Below are 18,022 nucleotides of genomic sequence, written 5' to 3' on the forward strand. Positions count from 1 at the left end.
TTGGACGGGGCAACTGTTGTTGGATGTTACATTTGGACAAAAACAGTGTGAGTTTTAACATACTTTATTTAGTTTTAGATACCTATTCCTATGCCTATTTAGATTATTATTCACAGTCCATAACACCAACTTTTTAGAGACTAGGGATACAGAATGAAATTATCCTTTTTTGGGCAATGCATGATTAAACATAATTAATAATTTTTGCTTAACCAGCTCCACTGTCTATATGTTCAAGGCTCATTCAAATGCTATAGAGGAATGTGTGCTTCAATCACTGAGCAACAAAAACTCCAATTGGTGGATCCCTCTTGAGCCAGCCCATCGCAGAACTCATTGTGAACCAGTAATAAGGTTAACGAGTTAGCTACGTGGGCGGTCAAGCTGCATTAAGTTCAGCAGCTCAAAGAAGCCTAATAGCCCCTCAATTGGCAGACAGACAAATGGCTGCTGCTGGATGCTGGACATTCAGAGAAAAGCTGGAAAAGATGAGAATGGAGAGAGTCAACTAAAAACAAATAACAGCTACAGGCTGTAAAACCAAACCAATGATCTGAGAGACACAGCCAGCGTTGGTAAATCCTTGGCAGTCCAAACTGAGACGAGGTTAAATGATTGCTTCCTGTGCCACAGTTTGTCTCCCAAATCCATGATGACCTCTTGAGACTTAAGATTCAGTAGTTAAGAAAGACTGCTGTCCATCCCTGTTGTGTTTCACCACATAATTGATTGTCTCCAACTTAGTAAATTGGCAGAACCGGGCACAATCCAAGTGTCTGAGATGACCCTGTCATCTTTTTGTCCTTGGCTTCGTGGCAGAATATCAATCTCCCATAAATCCCCCTGCTGATGGCCTGGTCCTGTGGTTGTCGGCTGACAGGATTTATTTGGAGCTGGCTGATGGTCAATCGTATCCTCTTCCTCAAACTCACTGTCAGACTCGGAATTTACAGAAATGTGATCCTCATATTCTGAGAACTCTTCCTCATCTTTCAAGGCCTCTCTCTCTTGTTGTTTCTAAGGTCCTCTGAACAGAGGCTACAGGGTTAAAATGTTCAGGAATGTGGGAGCAAAGACATGTATGATTGAAATGTTGCAACCTTGTGCAGGAATAACAGGCGCAGGAAGCCAAAAATCATGCACATACAAGCGCGCACACACACACACACACCCACTCACACTAACAGCAGGCGAAGGTAGGAATCCGAGTGAGGTATATATAGCACCTACAATTTCAACACTTTCTTTACCCTCGGGTCCAGTGGATCCCTTGGACCCGAACAATATGTTATATGAATGTGTTGGGGGTGTAAAGTGTGCAGTAATTGAAAATATGTAATTTTTTTAATGTTTTTCACAGAAACTGGTTGAAAAAACATCAATCGCATCAGGGTTTTTTTAGAAAATATTAAAAACGGGTCCCAAAGATTCAAATGCCACGCAAGGGTTAAAAACGTTCCTCATAAACTCTCGAGCGACTCAAACAAATACAAAGTGAATTTCAAGTAATGGGGAAATCCGAATAAATCCAAAATAAGTGTTGGTGTTAAAGCGCAGGTCAATGGGGGAGTAGTGAGGGAGGTAATAATTTTGCACTCACTGAAACTCTGCCGAACTACCATGTTAAAATGTGCACATGGTAGTTTATGAAAGAACAGTGTCAGGGAGTTTTCACCATTATATGTCCTTTCATCAGAAATAGCTACATTAATATTAATGAAAATGTGTAGGTGTTGTGTATTCTGTTCACTGGCAAAACGATTCTTGAATTGTGATCTGAAATTACATGAGGCTGGAACACCAAATTTGTCTGTGTATTTCAATAACAGATTTCTGCAGAAAGGATTAACACAGAGAGTCACAGGGATCTCAAAGTGAAGATGCAGAAAAGTCAAATGCAAGGATCATATAGGAGAACTAAGGCTGTTTGTCTGAGCCAGTTCAGAATGGTTCTGTAGGCGCAGTTTGAGACAGGATTTAAGACACAGGAATAAATGATTTGCATACGTTTCCATTCGGTTCTTGGACAGTCAATAAGTAATAGAAAGGTCAGGCAGGTAACAGGTCACACTTCAGGTCTTAGACAGGTATGCAACAAGTTACTCTTCAACTACAAAATAGCTTTCCCTGCTGTAACAAGTCAAAACATCTTCGGTGAGAAAGGTCACTATTTTTATGGAAGGCGTTTTTTTTTTACTACGGATGATGTGTTGTGATTGTCAGACACAGTTTGAGAGATCAAACATTTCCACCTAGTGGAGATTCACGCAATTTATACATCTAATTCTCTTAATCACATCAAACACATTTGACCTACAAGTACCAAATATTTGGAAATACCATCTAAAACTACCGTACCTGCCATTTTCATCAGTACTTTTTAAAGATCATCTTTTTGTCTTCCCTTGTGCTCTTGTGTTTTGACCGTAGACTCCACTGTATCAGTTGAATCAATAATGAATTATCCTAGGTGGGAAACTTGGCTTGCATTTAGGTGCACAAGATAAAACAGAAAATGATAATTATACCTACATATAATTGCAAGTAACAAAGAAAGATATCAGGAGATGAATAGTTTCAGAAATATTCAAATCAACCTGAGAAGAATCATGTTACATACCAGAGAATGGCAGTAATTGGGGTGCATGCGCACGACGGTCACTCCCAGGCGCATCAGACTCCAAGAGTGAAGGAGAAATTCAGATTTTATTTATCCCCATGAAACCTGTGAGAAAAATAATATAAGATTTGGCCGGTACACAGTGATGAATCATAAATCTAACTTACAAAACTTGCATACACATGTAAATGTCAATGAACACATTGAAAGAAATTACTCTGGTCGGCATATTTTACAGTATTGACTACTCGAATTGGTTATAGTTATATAAAATGTGTTTTTAATCTCAGTAAATATCTATCTTATACACATTTGGGCTTGAAAGGTGAAATAAAAAGTGAGATATGAGTACTATTACTATCACCATAAAGTAGAAAATCTGACTTCAAAGATAAAGGTATCAAGGTTGAAGATTACTTGCAGACTATTTAATCTAAAGTTCATGTCAGATCATTGCACATATCAATATTGATTCTTGTGATGCAATCTTTTTTTTTCTTTTCATTTTGGATTAATCTTTGATTAATCAATTATTCTTTCACATCTTGTTTTGTTTGACTGAAAGATTAAAAAGAACTACAAATATTGAATTTACGGTGATGTGTGACAAAGAAAGCACATTTAGTTTAGAGTTTACATCACCTTTCAGAGAGCAGATCCTCCGGATCATTCAAACCTGAGGAGGCAAGTGAATGCACTGAGATCCTCTCCCCTCTGTATGTGTCAGGATGTTCCCTCCTCAGTTTTCACTGGAGCGTGAAGTCTGTTATCGTAATCTGATTTGACCGTCAGAACACTGAAACACACAGTTTCAGTATTGAACACTTCATTAGGAACCCCATACAAATATTGGGTGGGTCCTCCTTTTGCCTGAGTTCATTGTGAAATGGAATCAATGAGATGTTATTTGTTTCTGTCTCTCAGTGAAGTACAGGGAAATGTTCAATAAAAAAAGTGATGAACATGGTCAACAACAATGGCTGAGGCAGTACAAGTATCATTGATTGGTTTTAAGCGTTGCAAAGTGTGCCAAGAACGTGCCAGTTGTCACCTGTTCAGGCTTGATGAGTCTCGGATGACTGTTATTGGTTGACAGGGGGTAAAAACTTGACATGGTCGTCTGCTGGAATTATAAAGAGTGATCTCAATTATCAGTTACGTCCCTTTCAACTCGAAAACAACATATTTCCACCAAGATTTCATTTGCTGGATGTTTTGTGCTTTTTTCATTTTTAACCATTCTGTGGAAAAACTGCAGACTGCTGTGTCAAAAAAATCTCAGGAGATGAATAGTTTCAGAAATACTCAAATCAGCCTAACAAGAATCATGACACATACGAGAGAATTAAAAAAGGACAGTGATATCACTCTCAGACTGTGATTTACTTTAGTAACTAATGTTAAGTAACTCAAGTAGCAGGGTTTCTCACAGAATTAGTTCAATATACGAATAAAACTGAAAACCAAGGCTAGGAACCTTATTTAACTCTCAAACTGAGGGATTGGTCTTAATACACGGATCAATAACAGTAATAAACTAACAGTGTTCAAGTATCAATCTTTTGTGATGCTGCTATACGTTTCGGTTACAGTTTTGTTAAACGGCATTGCCGCTACCAACAGATAGAAATCTGAAGAACCATCATTAACAATAATATCCTGTTACATTATTCTTAAATGGATCATTCTGTACAATGTGTACATTTAATTTTAGTGACATGTTAATGATGTGATCGTAATACTGTTGTGCTTCGGCAAAATAATAAATGTTTATTTTACTGACTTCTGCCATGTCAACTATATCATAAACTGGGGAAGCAACTGTGGCGATGATTAGCATCTGTGACTCACTAGAAGGAGAAGTCGTTTGTTGAAATAAGAGTCACACACTGTCACAATGATGCAAGAGCTTTATTGAATAAAAAATAATTAATTGTTTTGATTCGTGTTAATCAAAAAGGCCAAAAAAATGAAACAACAGTGATGGCAGGAAGAATACATTTCAGATGGGAGAAGCATCACATTAGTGTCAGGTATGTGTGTGAGAGAAAGATCACCTTCAACGATAAAAAAAATTACCATTGTAATGGCGTGTGTTTCCCGTCTGTTTGATCATGATTGAATGACGATGTGGCCTTTATCATGCTGCATCCTGTACTATTTGAATGTGTATTAACCTGATTAACATAGCCACTGTAACCTGATTTCCTCTAGACAATGTATCTTTGATCCTGCTTTTCCTGCAGGAACTGAATGTTTTACCCGTCTGACTGTTCTTTGATTATGCTATGACTCCTGTGGTAACTCAATTTATTAGTCTGCTTCCTCTCTTTGATCATGTGTTTTCTGTAGCCACTGAATGCATATTGCCTTGATTGCCTCCTGTAGCCATTGTGAAGTATTCATGTGACCGAAGGATCTCAGCCTTTGACTGATTAACACACCCCCGGGGCGTGGTTAGCCAATGTATAAAGACAGTGAACTGTTTCCTATCTGGTGTGCATTACTACAACTAAACCCTGTGGTGTGCACCATGCTCTGAGCATTAAAGTGTGACAATACTGTAAGAGAGTTTTGAGTCTCGTTTCCTCGTTGGTAGTGGGATTATTGTTGAAATTGCAACAACACTATGAACATCATCTTTGTTCCATAGTGCATCTGAAACTTGTGTCGAATAAGAAATCAAAAGAAATGACTGCTCGGTAGCACTGTGGCTTGTGTCCAAAACATTTATAAATATATGCCACTAATAATCATTGGAGGATCTTTGGACGGCTTTTAGTGAGCAACGGCCACTGCAGCCACACGTGGTGATTATCTCTCATGGGCTCTCTGTCCATATGAGTAAATGTCAAGAAAAAAAAAAGCCAGAGCTCTAACATCATTGTCCGTCTCTATGAACTCAAACAGTCCTGAACACATATTCCTAATGATCCTGAACCAGAAGAGCTGCTGCTGTGACAAATACTTCAAACTCTGTTCACAATTCTTGATATTTTAAAAGGTTTCCTCGCTGGTTATCAGATATTAATGCAGGTTTTTAAATGGGCCTAAGTCTGGCAGTTGAAGCTGCGACTATCAGTCAATGACACACTTCTCGCAGGAGATTACTCATCAAAGACACAGAGCAAGAAAAGGCGTTCAGGAAGAGGAAGGAAATATGCAAAAATTCTCCCTATTCTAAGTCAGTGAGCCATCACAGTGAGACAATTATGTAGCTGCTATTTTAAAGTAAAAAAGTTGCATAGTGTTGCTTTAACAAGTGAAAAAAATTAAAACGTAACATTCTCAAGCATCTCTGCAAAATCAAAATTTGACACACGGATTATAAATAGCAGAGGATTATCCGTATTCACATTATATTTTTTCGATTTTTTATTTTTTATTATTTTGTGAAACGTGAACTAACTCTCAGAAACACACAGAAACTTTTGAGATGAGTCCCTTTCATACTTTGGTGATTTTCTTTACAGTCAGAGTGAAGTTCATATGTGGTTGACCCTGCTGGAGGATATTGTAAAGCTGAAAGACACAAATCCAAATAAACTCATCATTTTCAGGTCCTGGTTCACCGGTTGTTATTATTAGAACGTGCACTACACAATCAGCATACAGTAGGTTTAATTAATGTTTGATAATAGACGTTTAAATTGACATTAAACTCTGCGTTGACAAGAAAGTCGTCCTGTGAACACGTTATTACCTCGGTTAAGATTGGCGCCAGTGTCGTTTCATTTAACTCACGATTGGACTGAACGGTTGCCTGAAGGATTACCACAGCTGTTGGACAAACAAAAAGAGGCATGAGTTCCAAGCCGTCAAAAGTCATGTTGGATTTCAAGGTGTAAGATCAACTTACTGTTGTTTGTGAAAGCAGAATGAGGAGTGTCTGCTGTGGATGTCCCCGAAGTAAAGGAGGGAAACGGCACTGGGGAAACTTTCAAAATAAAGTAGAGTACATTTGAAATCTACATCATCGAAAAACTTCAGCTCAACAAATTTGCTCAAAGTGTCTCCTTCTACTTATCTATCTTCTATCTACCCATCTACTTTATATATTCGAGTTATTAATTATCTTTGTGCTCACCTGACTGGGCAGCACCCGTGGCCAAACCTGCAGTGAGTACGATCAGCAGCAGCATGTCGAAGCTTTACGTGTATATTTGTGAAGTCTGTCGTGGGAAGGTGTTGTTTCTGCCTCTAAAGGTCCTCTGGTTGCTTTTGTCCTGCAGAGGAAATGACACCCTTTTTCACAGGGCGTGTCATGTTAACAACAATAGGTTCTGAAGGGACGACTCAAGCAGAAATCCAAGGGGTCTGAATAATGGGCTCATTGTTCAAAAAAATATGAGGAAGCACAACACCTTTCAAGTCGGTCAAGCATGCCACTTTGTGAATTGCTTCGACACAAATCATTGAAATCCTCCCACTAACTAACCAATGAATGAAAGGCTGAATGAGTACAAACAAAAAACTGAAAAAGACGTAGCTGCTCGCGCAAAGCTAAATGAAAGCTTGTTGGAGATCCGTCCTTTTTTAGAGCAGCCGCAGAAATGTACTGCAGCAGGGAGATCAGCAGGAAAGGTTGGACTGTTATCTCCACCTGCTCGACAGCCTCTGGCACTGGCTCTCTTACTGTTCCAGACTCCTGGCAAAAGACCAAGGGAGACAGAGCTTTTGAAATAAGAGCTCTGGGGCTCCTGAACACGCTGCCTGAGGACATAAGGCCAGCTCAGTCAGAAGCTTCCTTAAAATCAAAGCTTTAAACATACTTTACCGGCTTAAATCTCTGTCACATAGTTAGTGTTTTACGTCATTACTTGTTTTTATGTTTTCGTATTACTTTTATGTGTTTTTACTTGTATTTATTTGTAAAGCGCTTTGTAACTTTGTTTTGAGAAGTGCTATATGATATTATTATAATTAAAAAAATCATTGGGATTTCCCCTGCCTTCCCTTCAGGGCTTGAAGGACACAGCAACCAGGAAGCTGGCAGAGAAAATCAACATGTATTCCTCTCACCCTGTTAGGACAAAGCTTTCCACCTCCTTTTGTGGTCAGTGTTTCCCCTTCCCTGCGTGACTCTGGAACTGGGAGGAGCCTCCTGTGGTATACCTGCGCAGCTGACATTCATCTCCTCACCCACTCCACCTCTCACTCTATGAAACCTCAGCCCATCTCCCCTGTCGTCTCCAGATCATCCGTTTACCAGTGTGGTAACTTATCTCGGCCTTTTGTGACTACATGTCTCTTGTCTAGTGATAGTTATTTACCCGTGCTCCCTTTGCTACAGAATCAGCTGTGCACCTTCCATTTGTCCAACTTCATCTGCTCTGGTCTCAACCTGCCAGGACTTTTGGATCCCCACTGCCTGCCGCCACCACCACCCCCAGCTTTGAACAATAAACCTGTTTTACTACCATCTACCAGCTGTGATCTGCTAAAAAACAGATCATAACACACCCTGGACACATCCCCCTTTACACCTCCTGTCCTCTGGCAGGCACCGAACACCGAAACCACCTCAGAACAGGTTATTTCCCTTTGCTGTCAGCCTCATGAATAGCTGACAGTGTCATGTACAGTATATATCACAAACCGGTTGTTCTCCTACATGTACATCGAGCTTCACATCTGCATACAATGCACATACATCCCTTTCTATTCTAAACACAAAACACACTACTGTTGTTTGCAGTATCACATTGTATTTTGTAGACTTTTAAACATTCTGATTTAGTGAGTATATGAGTCCTGTCTGTAGATATTGTGTGGTTAAACGATACACATCCAAGAGTAAATCACCTATAAGCTTTCGAAGGTCAAAAGTCGTCTCTCTCCCTCCTGTCATTCAGCTGTCAGACGCGTCTCTAACCCTGCACCTCACCTCTGGATACATCATCTCCCATTAAACCCTTCAACCAGAAGCCCTTCATCAGACGTCCAAACTTCACGCTCCATCCCTCCTCACCACCACTGTAAATATATATATATATTTAATCACATCATTATAAAAAGTCTCTCCTGATTCAAATATGAATTGTGGTGATAATCTGTAACAATAAAGCCAAATACAAATACTGTCTTCTAAAAGTTTTAATCCAAAGTACTTTCAAATGGAGAATACAGAGCTCAGCAGCCAAGAGCAGCCTCTGCAGCCTCAGCAGCAGAGAGACAAACAACTTTCTTTGGGTCATTTTTAAACACTCAAGAGAGCGTGTAAGCGAGAGGATGTCATGAGTAACAGCCAAGAAAAAGGCTTTTGTTGCTATTTTGAATGTATCTGTCCAGTGAATCTCTTGCTACGTTGCGTATGTTTGAAAAGAAAACTTAGGGTAAACTCTGAAGCAAATTCTCTGGAAAGGTAAATGACTTTGGGTGCCAGACAGGGCTTCTCAACCTATCAATTAATTAGAATACATGCCAGTCAGAGAGCTAACCCAGATAGCTTGTGATCATAGCTACAAAAGGCCCCAGAGGAAAGGAAATCAAAAACAATCAATTCAGTTAATCAATTAATATTCAATTAATTATTCAAATCCAAATAACAATAAAATCAAAGAAGTATGATTAATAAACAAGCATGAAAGACTCACACCGAAATATCAATTAATCAATGAAATTCACTTCCAAATCATAATATTTAATGCCCATCGATTAAACAAATGAAATAATGAGATTATTAGTGTTCTTTGAGTTCAGTTGATGTATGAGATTGTGTGTGTGCGGAGTGTGAATAGGGAAAAACGGTTTGTATGTTGTATTCAGCTCAGTTCTTCATAGTCTGATTATTGGAGATGGACGTGTGTGTTTGTGTATCTGTGTGTGTGTGTGTGTGTGTGTGTGTGTGTGTGTGTGTGTGTGTGTGTGTGTGTGTGTGTGTGTGTGTGTGTGTGTGTGTGTGTGTGTGTATGTGCGTGTGTGTGTGTTTGTGTGTTTGTGGGTGTGTGTGTCTCCAGGCAGAGAGGCAAAGGGCAACGGGGAAGCCAGGAGAGTTTCAGTACAGACACACATTTAGTTTTTGTGGTTCAACCGGGACGGAGAAGATCACTACCCAGACATTTTTTTTCCTATTCTAGCAAATATTTCCAGGAACCGGTTTCTCTTTACAATGATCTCCTCTTCGGTTCTCTTCAAAGCTGCCTTTATTTGCATTTCCCTACTTCTGGCTCACAGGTGTGTCGAACTTATCTTCTCCGTTTCCCCGCCTTCTTTTCCTGATGAGGTGTAAAGGGCCCTTCTGTCTATTTAATTTCCTCCTTACTGCTTCAACTAAAAAAGGCCAAACATTTCACAGTCTGTGTCCATTGAGTGATGTGACACAGATATTCTATGCATCTAGGAGTTCTTCAACTTCCTGCTGCTGCTGGTGCTGCTACTTGCAGAGCTGGAGCGTCTGGAGGGGGTGGGAGGAGGGGAGGTCACAGTCATGTCTAAGCCCAGTTCCACAGTCTTCAACACGGGAGAATGAAGTGCAGAGGCCCTGGGGCTGCTGCTGGCTGAAGATGCAGGAGACCTTCAATACAGAGAGAGAACAGCAACGTGAAGGTACAGAGGAGGAGTAGAACTGGGAAATCTTCAATTCTTCGTATGACAAAAAAGAAAACAAGATCTTTAATAGTATTAAATACATTTATTAAGTGTTATGTCTGTTGAGGAGAGAGTCTGACCTGAGGGAGGCAGAGCTGCGGGCGGAGTTTGTCTTGGAGCTGCGATGGCTGGTGGGCGTGGAGGAAGGAGCTGGAAAAGACAGATTGGCCTGAAAGAAAAAGCAGAAACAAAAAAGAAAAGGAACTCGGATTTTGTCACTAAAATCTCTACACAATTCAAGTTGAACCCCATTCCTGACACTAAAGCAAAGCGCTTAATAAATCATCTTAATATAAAAATAATGCACCGCTCTTTGTTTTATACCTGCAGGAAGTATTTCTCCAGCACTGGTCTGAGATCAGGCTTGTCCTCCACGGCCTCATTTAGCATCTTACCGATGCTCTTGTTGAATTCTTCTAGTTCCCTCAGTTTAATGTCTTTTTCCTCTAAAGTCTCAGACTTGGTGTTATTTGCTGCACGGATCTCTTTGGTCAGCTTGGAACACTGGCAAAGCACAAGAAAAGTACAAAATGTATTAATGATTAAAAGGTTACACACACACAGCATTCCTCCTTTATTTACTTATCATTACCAGAGTATAATCTACCCTGTTTATACTAGGCTGAGCCAAACTAGAGAAAAACAAAAACAATTTGTTTCAGATTAAAAATGTTCAAGTGCGTTAGTCTGACTTATTAACTGAAAATAAAAATAAGATAGTAGGGATAAGGGGTTAAGATATTTCAATTTTAATAATATAAAACATATAAAGTTAGGTTAGCCAAACAATTACAGGTGGACATCAAACCTGTTTGGTTGCCCTGTCAATCTTCTCTTGCTGGGAGGTGATTTCTTTGATCAGTTTGCTGATGAGTGATTGTTTGTACTCCATCTTATCTTTCTCAACCTGCTCTTCTTGCAGCAGACTCTCAAAGGTATTGTTCATGTCCTGGAAACAGAGAGCGGTAAACAAAAACACACACTTCACCACACAATAGCAGCCATCGAGAAAATCATTGAAAAAGTGCAAAGGACTAGAATAGTTTTTAAGAAACAATGAAGCATGAAGCCATATCAAATATATAGGAACATTAACAATATATCATGGACATGCGCTAAAGCAAAACAACTGAAAACTCCCTGTAATCAACCACTTTATGCAACAAGAAGAAAACCATTGTGATTCTCCAGAGGAAACAATACTTGGACTTTTGCTGGAAATTAAAAAGAGCTTTAACGGCATTGGAGACCTAACTAACCCCTGGGTACAGCTTGTGATGCTATAAGGACCTAATGTGTATATAGTAGGGCTGTGTATTGGACATATTGCCAAATATTTTTAATCCACGTTTTGTAAAGCTGTCATGGAATAAAAAAAGAACCCACCACAGCATGCATGAAATATGTAGGTATTTAAAAGTGGAAGAGTCAATTGGCTGACGATAGATTACAGCCCTGCTGTGTAGCACAGAAACACAAAATAAACTGTGGGATACAAATCTTTTAATGTTAACTATTGATAAAAAAAATCTATAAGATATTTGTTCGAATTGAAACAGCATTAAACTAGATGTGATAAACTTTTTTTTCCTAAAGACTGAGGAAGGACTTAACATGTATTTAAAAATGGATTTACAAATAGCTCTTGCTCCCTTATCTAATACAAAAAAGTATGAATTCTAGGTCATGGATACACACACGTCAATTAAGATTTGTGTTTACTTATTACTACAACTACAAGGATCTGTAGTGGAAAAGTAACTAAGTGTGGTTGAAACCTATTTTGTAGTTGAAAAATAAGTTTTTGCAGATTTCCATAACAGAACATAGATGCTAATTATTGACAACAAATGTTATGTAAAATTGTTGATAATGTGAGCCAATTTTCTGAGAATGTATTGCACATGTAATTCCTGTAGATATTTTCTGTGAGACTTGTGATGTTATGACTCAGGTTGAGTTATTTATTCAGGGGTCATGGACTAAATGTTACATCTTTCTAGGTCATCTGATCAACACCGGCTACAAACGGGACTAACCTGTAAGTCCTGTTGCAGCTCCTGGACGTGTCTCTTCTTGAACTTGAATGTATCCTCAGCTGCACTTAACTCTTCCTCTAACTTCAGTTTTTCCTGGTATTCTGGACCTTGAACAAAAAATCTGAATTACTTTGTGTGTTGTTTTTGATTTGTTGCTCTGAAGTTGTTCTTTCAACCCTGTCACACGTACTTGATTCATTGACTTTGTTGAGAGATTTGCGAAACATTGAGTTACTGTTGTTGAACAGCTGGATTGTGTTCTCCAGAGCGCTGTTCTCCAGCTCCATCTTGTGTATTTTAGCATCTAGAGCGTCTCCCGTTTGCTTGAGCTCCTCTTTCTCTTGTGCAGCCTGGTGAAAACCACAAAACCACAGTCGATCAGAGAGCTGGTGGGCACTGAGGGACAATCTGATCCCGGTTAGCTTCGGCAGACCCTGCATGTGACACGATGGTGTGTGTGTGTCTGTGTGTGTGTGTGTGTGTGTGTGTGTGTGTGTGTGTGTGTGTGTGTGTGTGTGTGTGTGTGTGTGTGTGTGTGTGTGTGTGTGTGTGTGTGTGTGTGTGTGTGTGTGTGTGTGTGTGTGTGTGTGTGTGTGTGTGTGTGTGTGTGTGTGTGTGTGTGTGTGTGTGTGTGTGTGTGTGTGTGTGTGTCTGTGTGTGTAGACCTCAGACCTTTGTGATATAGTAGGCCTGTGACTTCTCCTCTTCCCCCTCAGGAACTGCCATCGAAAGGGTCACAACCTCAAAACGGCTCTTTATCATGACGATCTTGGACAGTTTGTCATTCAGCTCGGCACTGAAACAGAATCAGTCACAAAATTTAGCGATTTTCTTTGTGAAACAGTTAACGAAAGGAGAAGTGACTTAAAAACCAGGTGAAACATTTGTACACGAGGCTCCAGAGATCCAACACCACAAATTCACCTGGGTGGGGGAGTGATCTCAGACTATTGGACTTAGTTAGTATATGAGATTTGAGATAATTGCTGTTGTTCCCACCTCAGCCTCTGTCTCTCCTGCTCACTGATCTTGAGCTTCTGGCCGAGCATCTCCCTGTAGACCTTGATCTCAGCCTCCCTCTCCTTTAAGGCTGTCTGCAGACCCAGCTTCCTCCTCTCCAACGACAGCACAGTGTCCGTCTTGTCGTACAGCAGATCTCTAATGCGCTTGACCTCCACCTTCAAGATGTTAAGCTCCACCAGGTCGTCCTGCAGAGGAACATGAGGTCAAAAACAAAGTATCATCAGCATACATTCTTTGGGTTATATTATATAAAACCTGTTGTGTTTTGGCATAAAATGTATCAAACACTGTCAGTTGTTTAATCGTTTAAACATTATTTCTAACAAATATTGTTCATATTGTCACAGTAAGCAACTTGCGAATGTATGACCACAGACCAATTACTGCTAAGTTTTTTTAAACTAGAATTAGAATTGAAGCTGCAAAAAATGATTATTGTCATTATCAAATTGTCTGTTTTTTTTTATTAATGAAAATAAAAAAAGTATGTGTACCCCTGGTAATGAAACGAATAGTAGATTAATGGAGTAATCAACTCACAATCATAACAACAATCAGTTTGAATGTCGTGTTTTTAAACTAAAGAATTGAATGTCACTTTTGGCATTGAGAGGTCTTACTAACATTTTATACAATTTGATAACGTTTAAAATTACCAACCAGTTGATTTATCAAAAAATTAATCAATGAAAAAGATAATCATAGGATGTTGAAATACCTAATTTTGTCTGGCCAACAGTCTACATATGAAAAGCTATTCAATATACAATGATACTGTCACTTTTAAAAATCTAAATAATCTTTAATTGAATTCCTGTCAATCAAATAGAACTAAGCGAAAATGGGGAATGTCTGCCAAAGTGACAGAACCTCCGATCAAAGTATTTAAATCTGATTTCCTGCACACAGTTTGAATACAGGACGTCCTGAGGTGGTAACTAAATGTCAACAATTCAGGTGAATTCATGACCTGTTACCTGTTTCCTGAGCCGGAGTGTCTTCAGCTCCTTCTCACTGGTAACACGGAGCAGCATTAGCTCCTCTACCTTCTCGGTCACATCTCTCTTTTGAGCTTCTGACTTTCTCATTTCTTTCTTCAATAAGCGAATATCTTCCTGTCAGAGGGAGAGAGAGGCAGAGAGGGATATGTGAGATATACTGATTTCATTTAGTAGAACAGAGAGAGAACGAGCAGTGAGACTGACCTCAGACTCCTTGAGAATGCTGGGTAGCATGGTGGCTGACATCTTCTTCCCTTCCAGGGCTTTGGTCAGCTCAGCGATATTCATGTCCAGCGCTTGTTTTTCATCGAGCTGGACGTCTCCTTGCAGCCGTGCCAGTTTTCTATCCAGGTTGATGACCTTGGAGTCCTATGATGCAGGAAAGCGAGAGGGAAATAAGAAGCTATTTGTTGATGTTGCACAGTCTCGCACAAGACTGGATAAAACAGGTTTAAGTTTTTTTGTGTAAACTTACCTGCTCATTAATGATCATCTGCTGTCTTAATAAGTCTTTCTCCTGTTTTCTCAGCTGGCTGTCCAGGCCGGTGATGGTGGATTTGCTCCTGGAAACATAGGCGACAGAATCCTTCCCCTTGGTCTTTAGAGCCTGCAAATGCTCTTTACGACGGAACAGCTCATGTCTGCAGTCACGCAGCTGCACATCCAGCTCCTACAGCGAAGCACAGGTGCAGTTTGAAATTCACTTAAACTCAACACTAACATACAATAGTTGTTATTTTGATTGTGTCCCAAAGCTACCAGCAAAAATAATAATCAAACAGAGTCTTAAGATGGGAAAGTCCTGAAATGAAAAACTGAAAAAGATGCTCTAGCGTAAATAACCACTCTCTCCAGCCTGACCCCACAGCAGTTTATCAGTTTGAGTTTGTATTAGGCTGCTCACCTTGATTTCCTCGTCCTCATCCCTGAGAAACTGGTCCATCTGAGCAGCTCTCTCCTCCTCACTCAGGGCAGTCTGAGTCACTTCTTTAAGCTTCTGCTCCAGCGCAGTGTTATACGCCCTGGCCTCCTTGAGTCTACAACACACACATACACAGACAGAGCTTGCTTATGAAGTTCTACAGTGAATATATATATCGACAGAGACATGTTGTTATATATCACTCACTTCTCGTCATTATCCTGGAAGTCTTTCTTCATTCTGGATATGTTGCTTGTCACAGACTTCACACTGGAGGTGGCTTTGTCTCGTGCGCCCTTGCAACTATCCAGCTGCAATTAGCAAGCATTAGAATGAGTCTCAACAATACAAAGTTAAAAAACAGATTTGATTAGCTGTAACATTCCTTGAGCATGTATTCCTTATCATTGGCTGAATTTCTTTGAGTAGCTGACCTCATCCTTCAGCGCTCTGCAGTTATTCTCCTGCTGCTTCAGATCCAGCCGCAGCTTCACAGCCTGCCGCTGGGCTCCAGACATCTTCCTCTCAGTTTCCTTGTTGTTGTTCCTCTGATCATCCAGCAAGTGCTTCCTCTCTTTACTGGTGGCATTCCTTTCCCTGATAGTCTGGTTAGCTTCGGCAAGTTGCTGATTGAATGGAGTAACAAAACCGGAGTTCAAACACAGGGTGTTAGTCAAGTGCTGTTCAGTGAGCGTTCACATTCTGATGGCTTCTACTGTTCAGAGGTTAATATCTATTGGTTTGTCTTTTATCAGCAAAAGTGCAACGGTTAAAGACCTTACCAGTGCACACTGCTGCATCTCAGCATCACGTTGATTCATCTGCTTGACAGTCATTTCCCACTGGTGGATCAGCTGCTGTGTCTCCAGGTGAGTCTGCTGCAAATTATCTGTCATCTTATCCAAAGCAAGCTGTAAGAAGAGCAGATGATTTTCTTTATAGGAATAATCTAAATGATTCACAGAAACACCCCACCCACCCCATCCCCTGAATCCATGCCACTGACTCTTACAGGATATCATTGTCTGAGGTATTTTGTCTTGTACCTGTGCAGATATTGTCTCAGTCAACTCCTTGTCAACTGTCTTTCGCTTTTCACCGGCTTCCAGTGTCTTCTTCTCTATAGCCAGAGTGAGTGACTGCAACAGGGGAAGCATCACAGCTGTTAGCTCAAGAGGAGTAAGACTTGTAAAGGGCAGTTTAGCTACAACAGCCCATCAGCAACAACATTAAAACAGGTTACTGGTGTTAATGTTGCGGCTGATTGGTGCAACTTCTCCTGAAACCAGAATGAACAGCTTGTAGATACTTCTAGGTCTTTTTACTTCACCTTTATCTTATGCTCATCTTGCTTGGCGTACTTCATGATGGCCATTGCGTCCTCATCTTGACGTGCTGACTCCTCCAAAAAGTTCTCCATGGTCTGCTGGTCCCAGTCCATCTGGTTCCTAAACTCCTCCAGCTTCTGGTTGGTCTTGAAGATGTGATTCTGAGGATATGGACAAAGGTCAGTACATTGGGAGGACAGGATGGAACCATCAGCTAAAGGTATTTCTTATATTCTGAATGGTACAGACCTCCAGCATGTTTCTCCTCTCTGCTAAAGATCGACGCTCATTCTCCATCTTTGTCGTATCCTGCTCCAGGCGTCCTGTCTCCCTCTCTGCGAGGGCTTTGAGGTGCTTCTCCAACGCTTCTTCTCTTTCCTTGGCCTTACATAAAGCCTGGGTGCATACAAAACAAGAGAACAAAGCATTATACAGTGGCCCGGTTACTTTAACCCAATCATGAGATACACACCTGACACGTAATACATGTATATGTATTGTATTCTGATAAACTTACCACAGTGTTCTCCAGCTCTTGTTGACCATTTTTGAGGAACTCGGTCATTAACTGCTTTTGATCCTTGTTGCTCTCGAGCTTGTTTTCCAGTTGCACCAGCTTTGCTTCTTTTTTACGAATCTGTTGTCATGAGAAAACGTCATAAGATTACAAGCAAATATACGTATTATAAATATCACTCTTTTTTTATTGTTTTCTTACTTTACGTTTTTTTTGCCCTTTTCTTTCCAATTGTTTCTTAGAATCTTTTGTCTTCTTATTTTGGATTACATTTTAACATGTTTTTATTTTCATTTATATTGTATGTTAAGCACTTTGAGCTGCATTTCTTGAATTTACTATATATATATACAGTGTATATAAAGTTTATTATTAGTAGAAGATAGAATGGATGGATGGATAGATAACTTTATTGATCCACGTAGGGAAATTAACTAATAGTAATGGTAGTAGTAATAGCAGTAATAGTAGTAATAGTAATGGTATTAGTAGCAGTAATAGTAGTAATAGTAGTATCGTCTGGTTTCATGAAATGCATTGAGTGATTTTTGAGATAGTTAGAGAGTATAGTTTGGAGACTCTGTATTTAAATGTCTACTGTTCACCAGTTGTTTGATCAGTGTTGTCATGATGCTCAGTGAGCTACATGCTAACCTGATGCTAGCCCTGTCACTCACCTCCGCTGTCACCGCCTGGTTCTCAGCGTTAACTTCGGGGAAAGCGAAGCGCTCGTCCCAGCTCTCGTCCGATAACACGGAGTTCATGATGCTCCACGTCTTCTGCTACAACAGAGCCAATAAGAGAACCGATAACAGGCGGATGATTCACAGTGAGATCTGCCGCTGCTGCTGCTGTCTGATATCTGTCTGATGTTTGTTGTCTGTCTCCCGTAGCAACGGCACGAGCCCCTCAACTGTGTGGCCACCATAGACTGTATATGGTTACCACTGGGAGGCAACGCGGCACCAGCGCCTCACACTGT

The 18,022-nt window shown here is 40.2% G+C and overlaps 1 protein-coding gene across 1 annotated transcript; it reads right to left on the minus strand.

Annotated features, from left to right (window-relative positions):
• Positions 1 to 9,958: 9,958 nt before the first annotated feature.
• ccdc39 (coiled-coil domain containing 39) lies at positions 9,959 to 17,804 on the minus strand. The gene is made up of 20 exons (XM_061083641.1): positions 17,718 to 17,804; positions 17,041 to 17,160; positions 16,773 to 16,919; positions 16,526 to 16,684; positions 16,242 to 16,334; positions 15,978 to 16,106; positions 15,630 to 15,821; positions 15,403 to 15,506; positions 15,178 to 15,310; positions 14,749 to 14,943; positions 14,478 to 14,642; positions 14,250 to 14,387; positions 13,249 to 13,457; positions 12,922 to 13,045; positions 12,440 to 12,599; positions 12,250 to 12,356; positions 11,019 to 11,159; positions 10,535 to 10,714; positions 10,291 to 10,379; positions 9,959 to 10,136 (listed from the first exon to the last, which is right to left on the minus strand). The coding sequence occupies exons 1-20, from the start codon at positions 17,802 to 17,804 to the stop codon at positions 9,959 to 9,961; spliced, it is 2,850 nt and encodes a 949-aa protein (XP_060939624.1).
• Positions 17,805 to 18,022: the final 218 nt, after the last annotated feature.

This window comes from Limanda limanda, chromosome 13, assembly GCF_963576545.1.
Source record: "Limanda limanda chromosome 13, fLimLim1.1, whole genome shotgun sequence".
Taxonomy (NCBI): Eukaryota; Metazoa; Chordata; class Actinopteri; order Pleuronectiformes; family Pleuronectidae; genus Limanda; species Limanda limanda.

Coding starts and splice junctions, on each gene's coding strand:
- ccdc39 (XM_061083641.1), bottom strand. CDS start 17,804: ATGAACTCCGTGTTATCGGACGAGAGCTGGGACGAGCGCTTCGCTTTC. Junction 16,920..17,040: donor AAGAGCTGGAGAACACTGTG/GTAAGTTTATCA, acceptor GTATGCACCCAG/GCTTTATGTAAGGCCAAGGA. Junction 12,357..12,439: donor CAACAAAGTCAATGAATCAA/GTACGTGTGACA, acceptor TTTTTGTTCAAG/GTCCAGAATACCAGGAAAAA.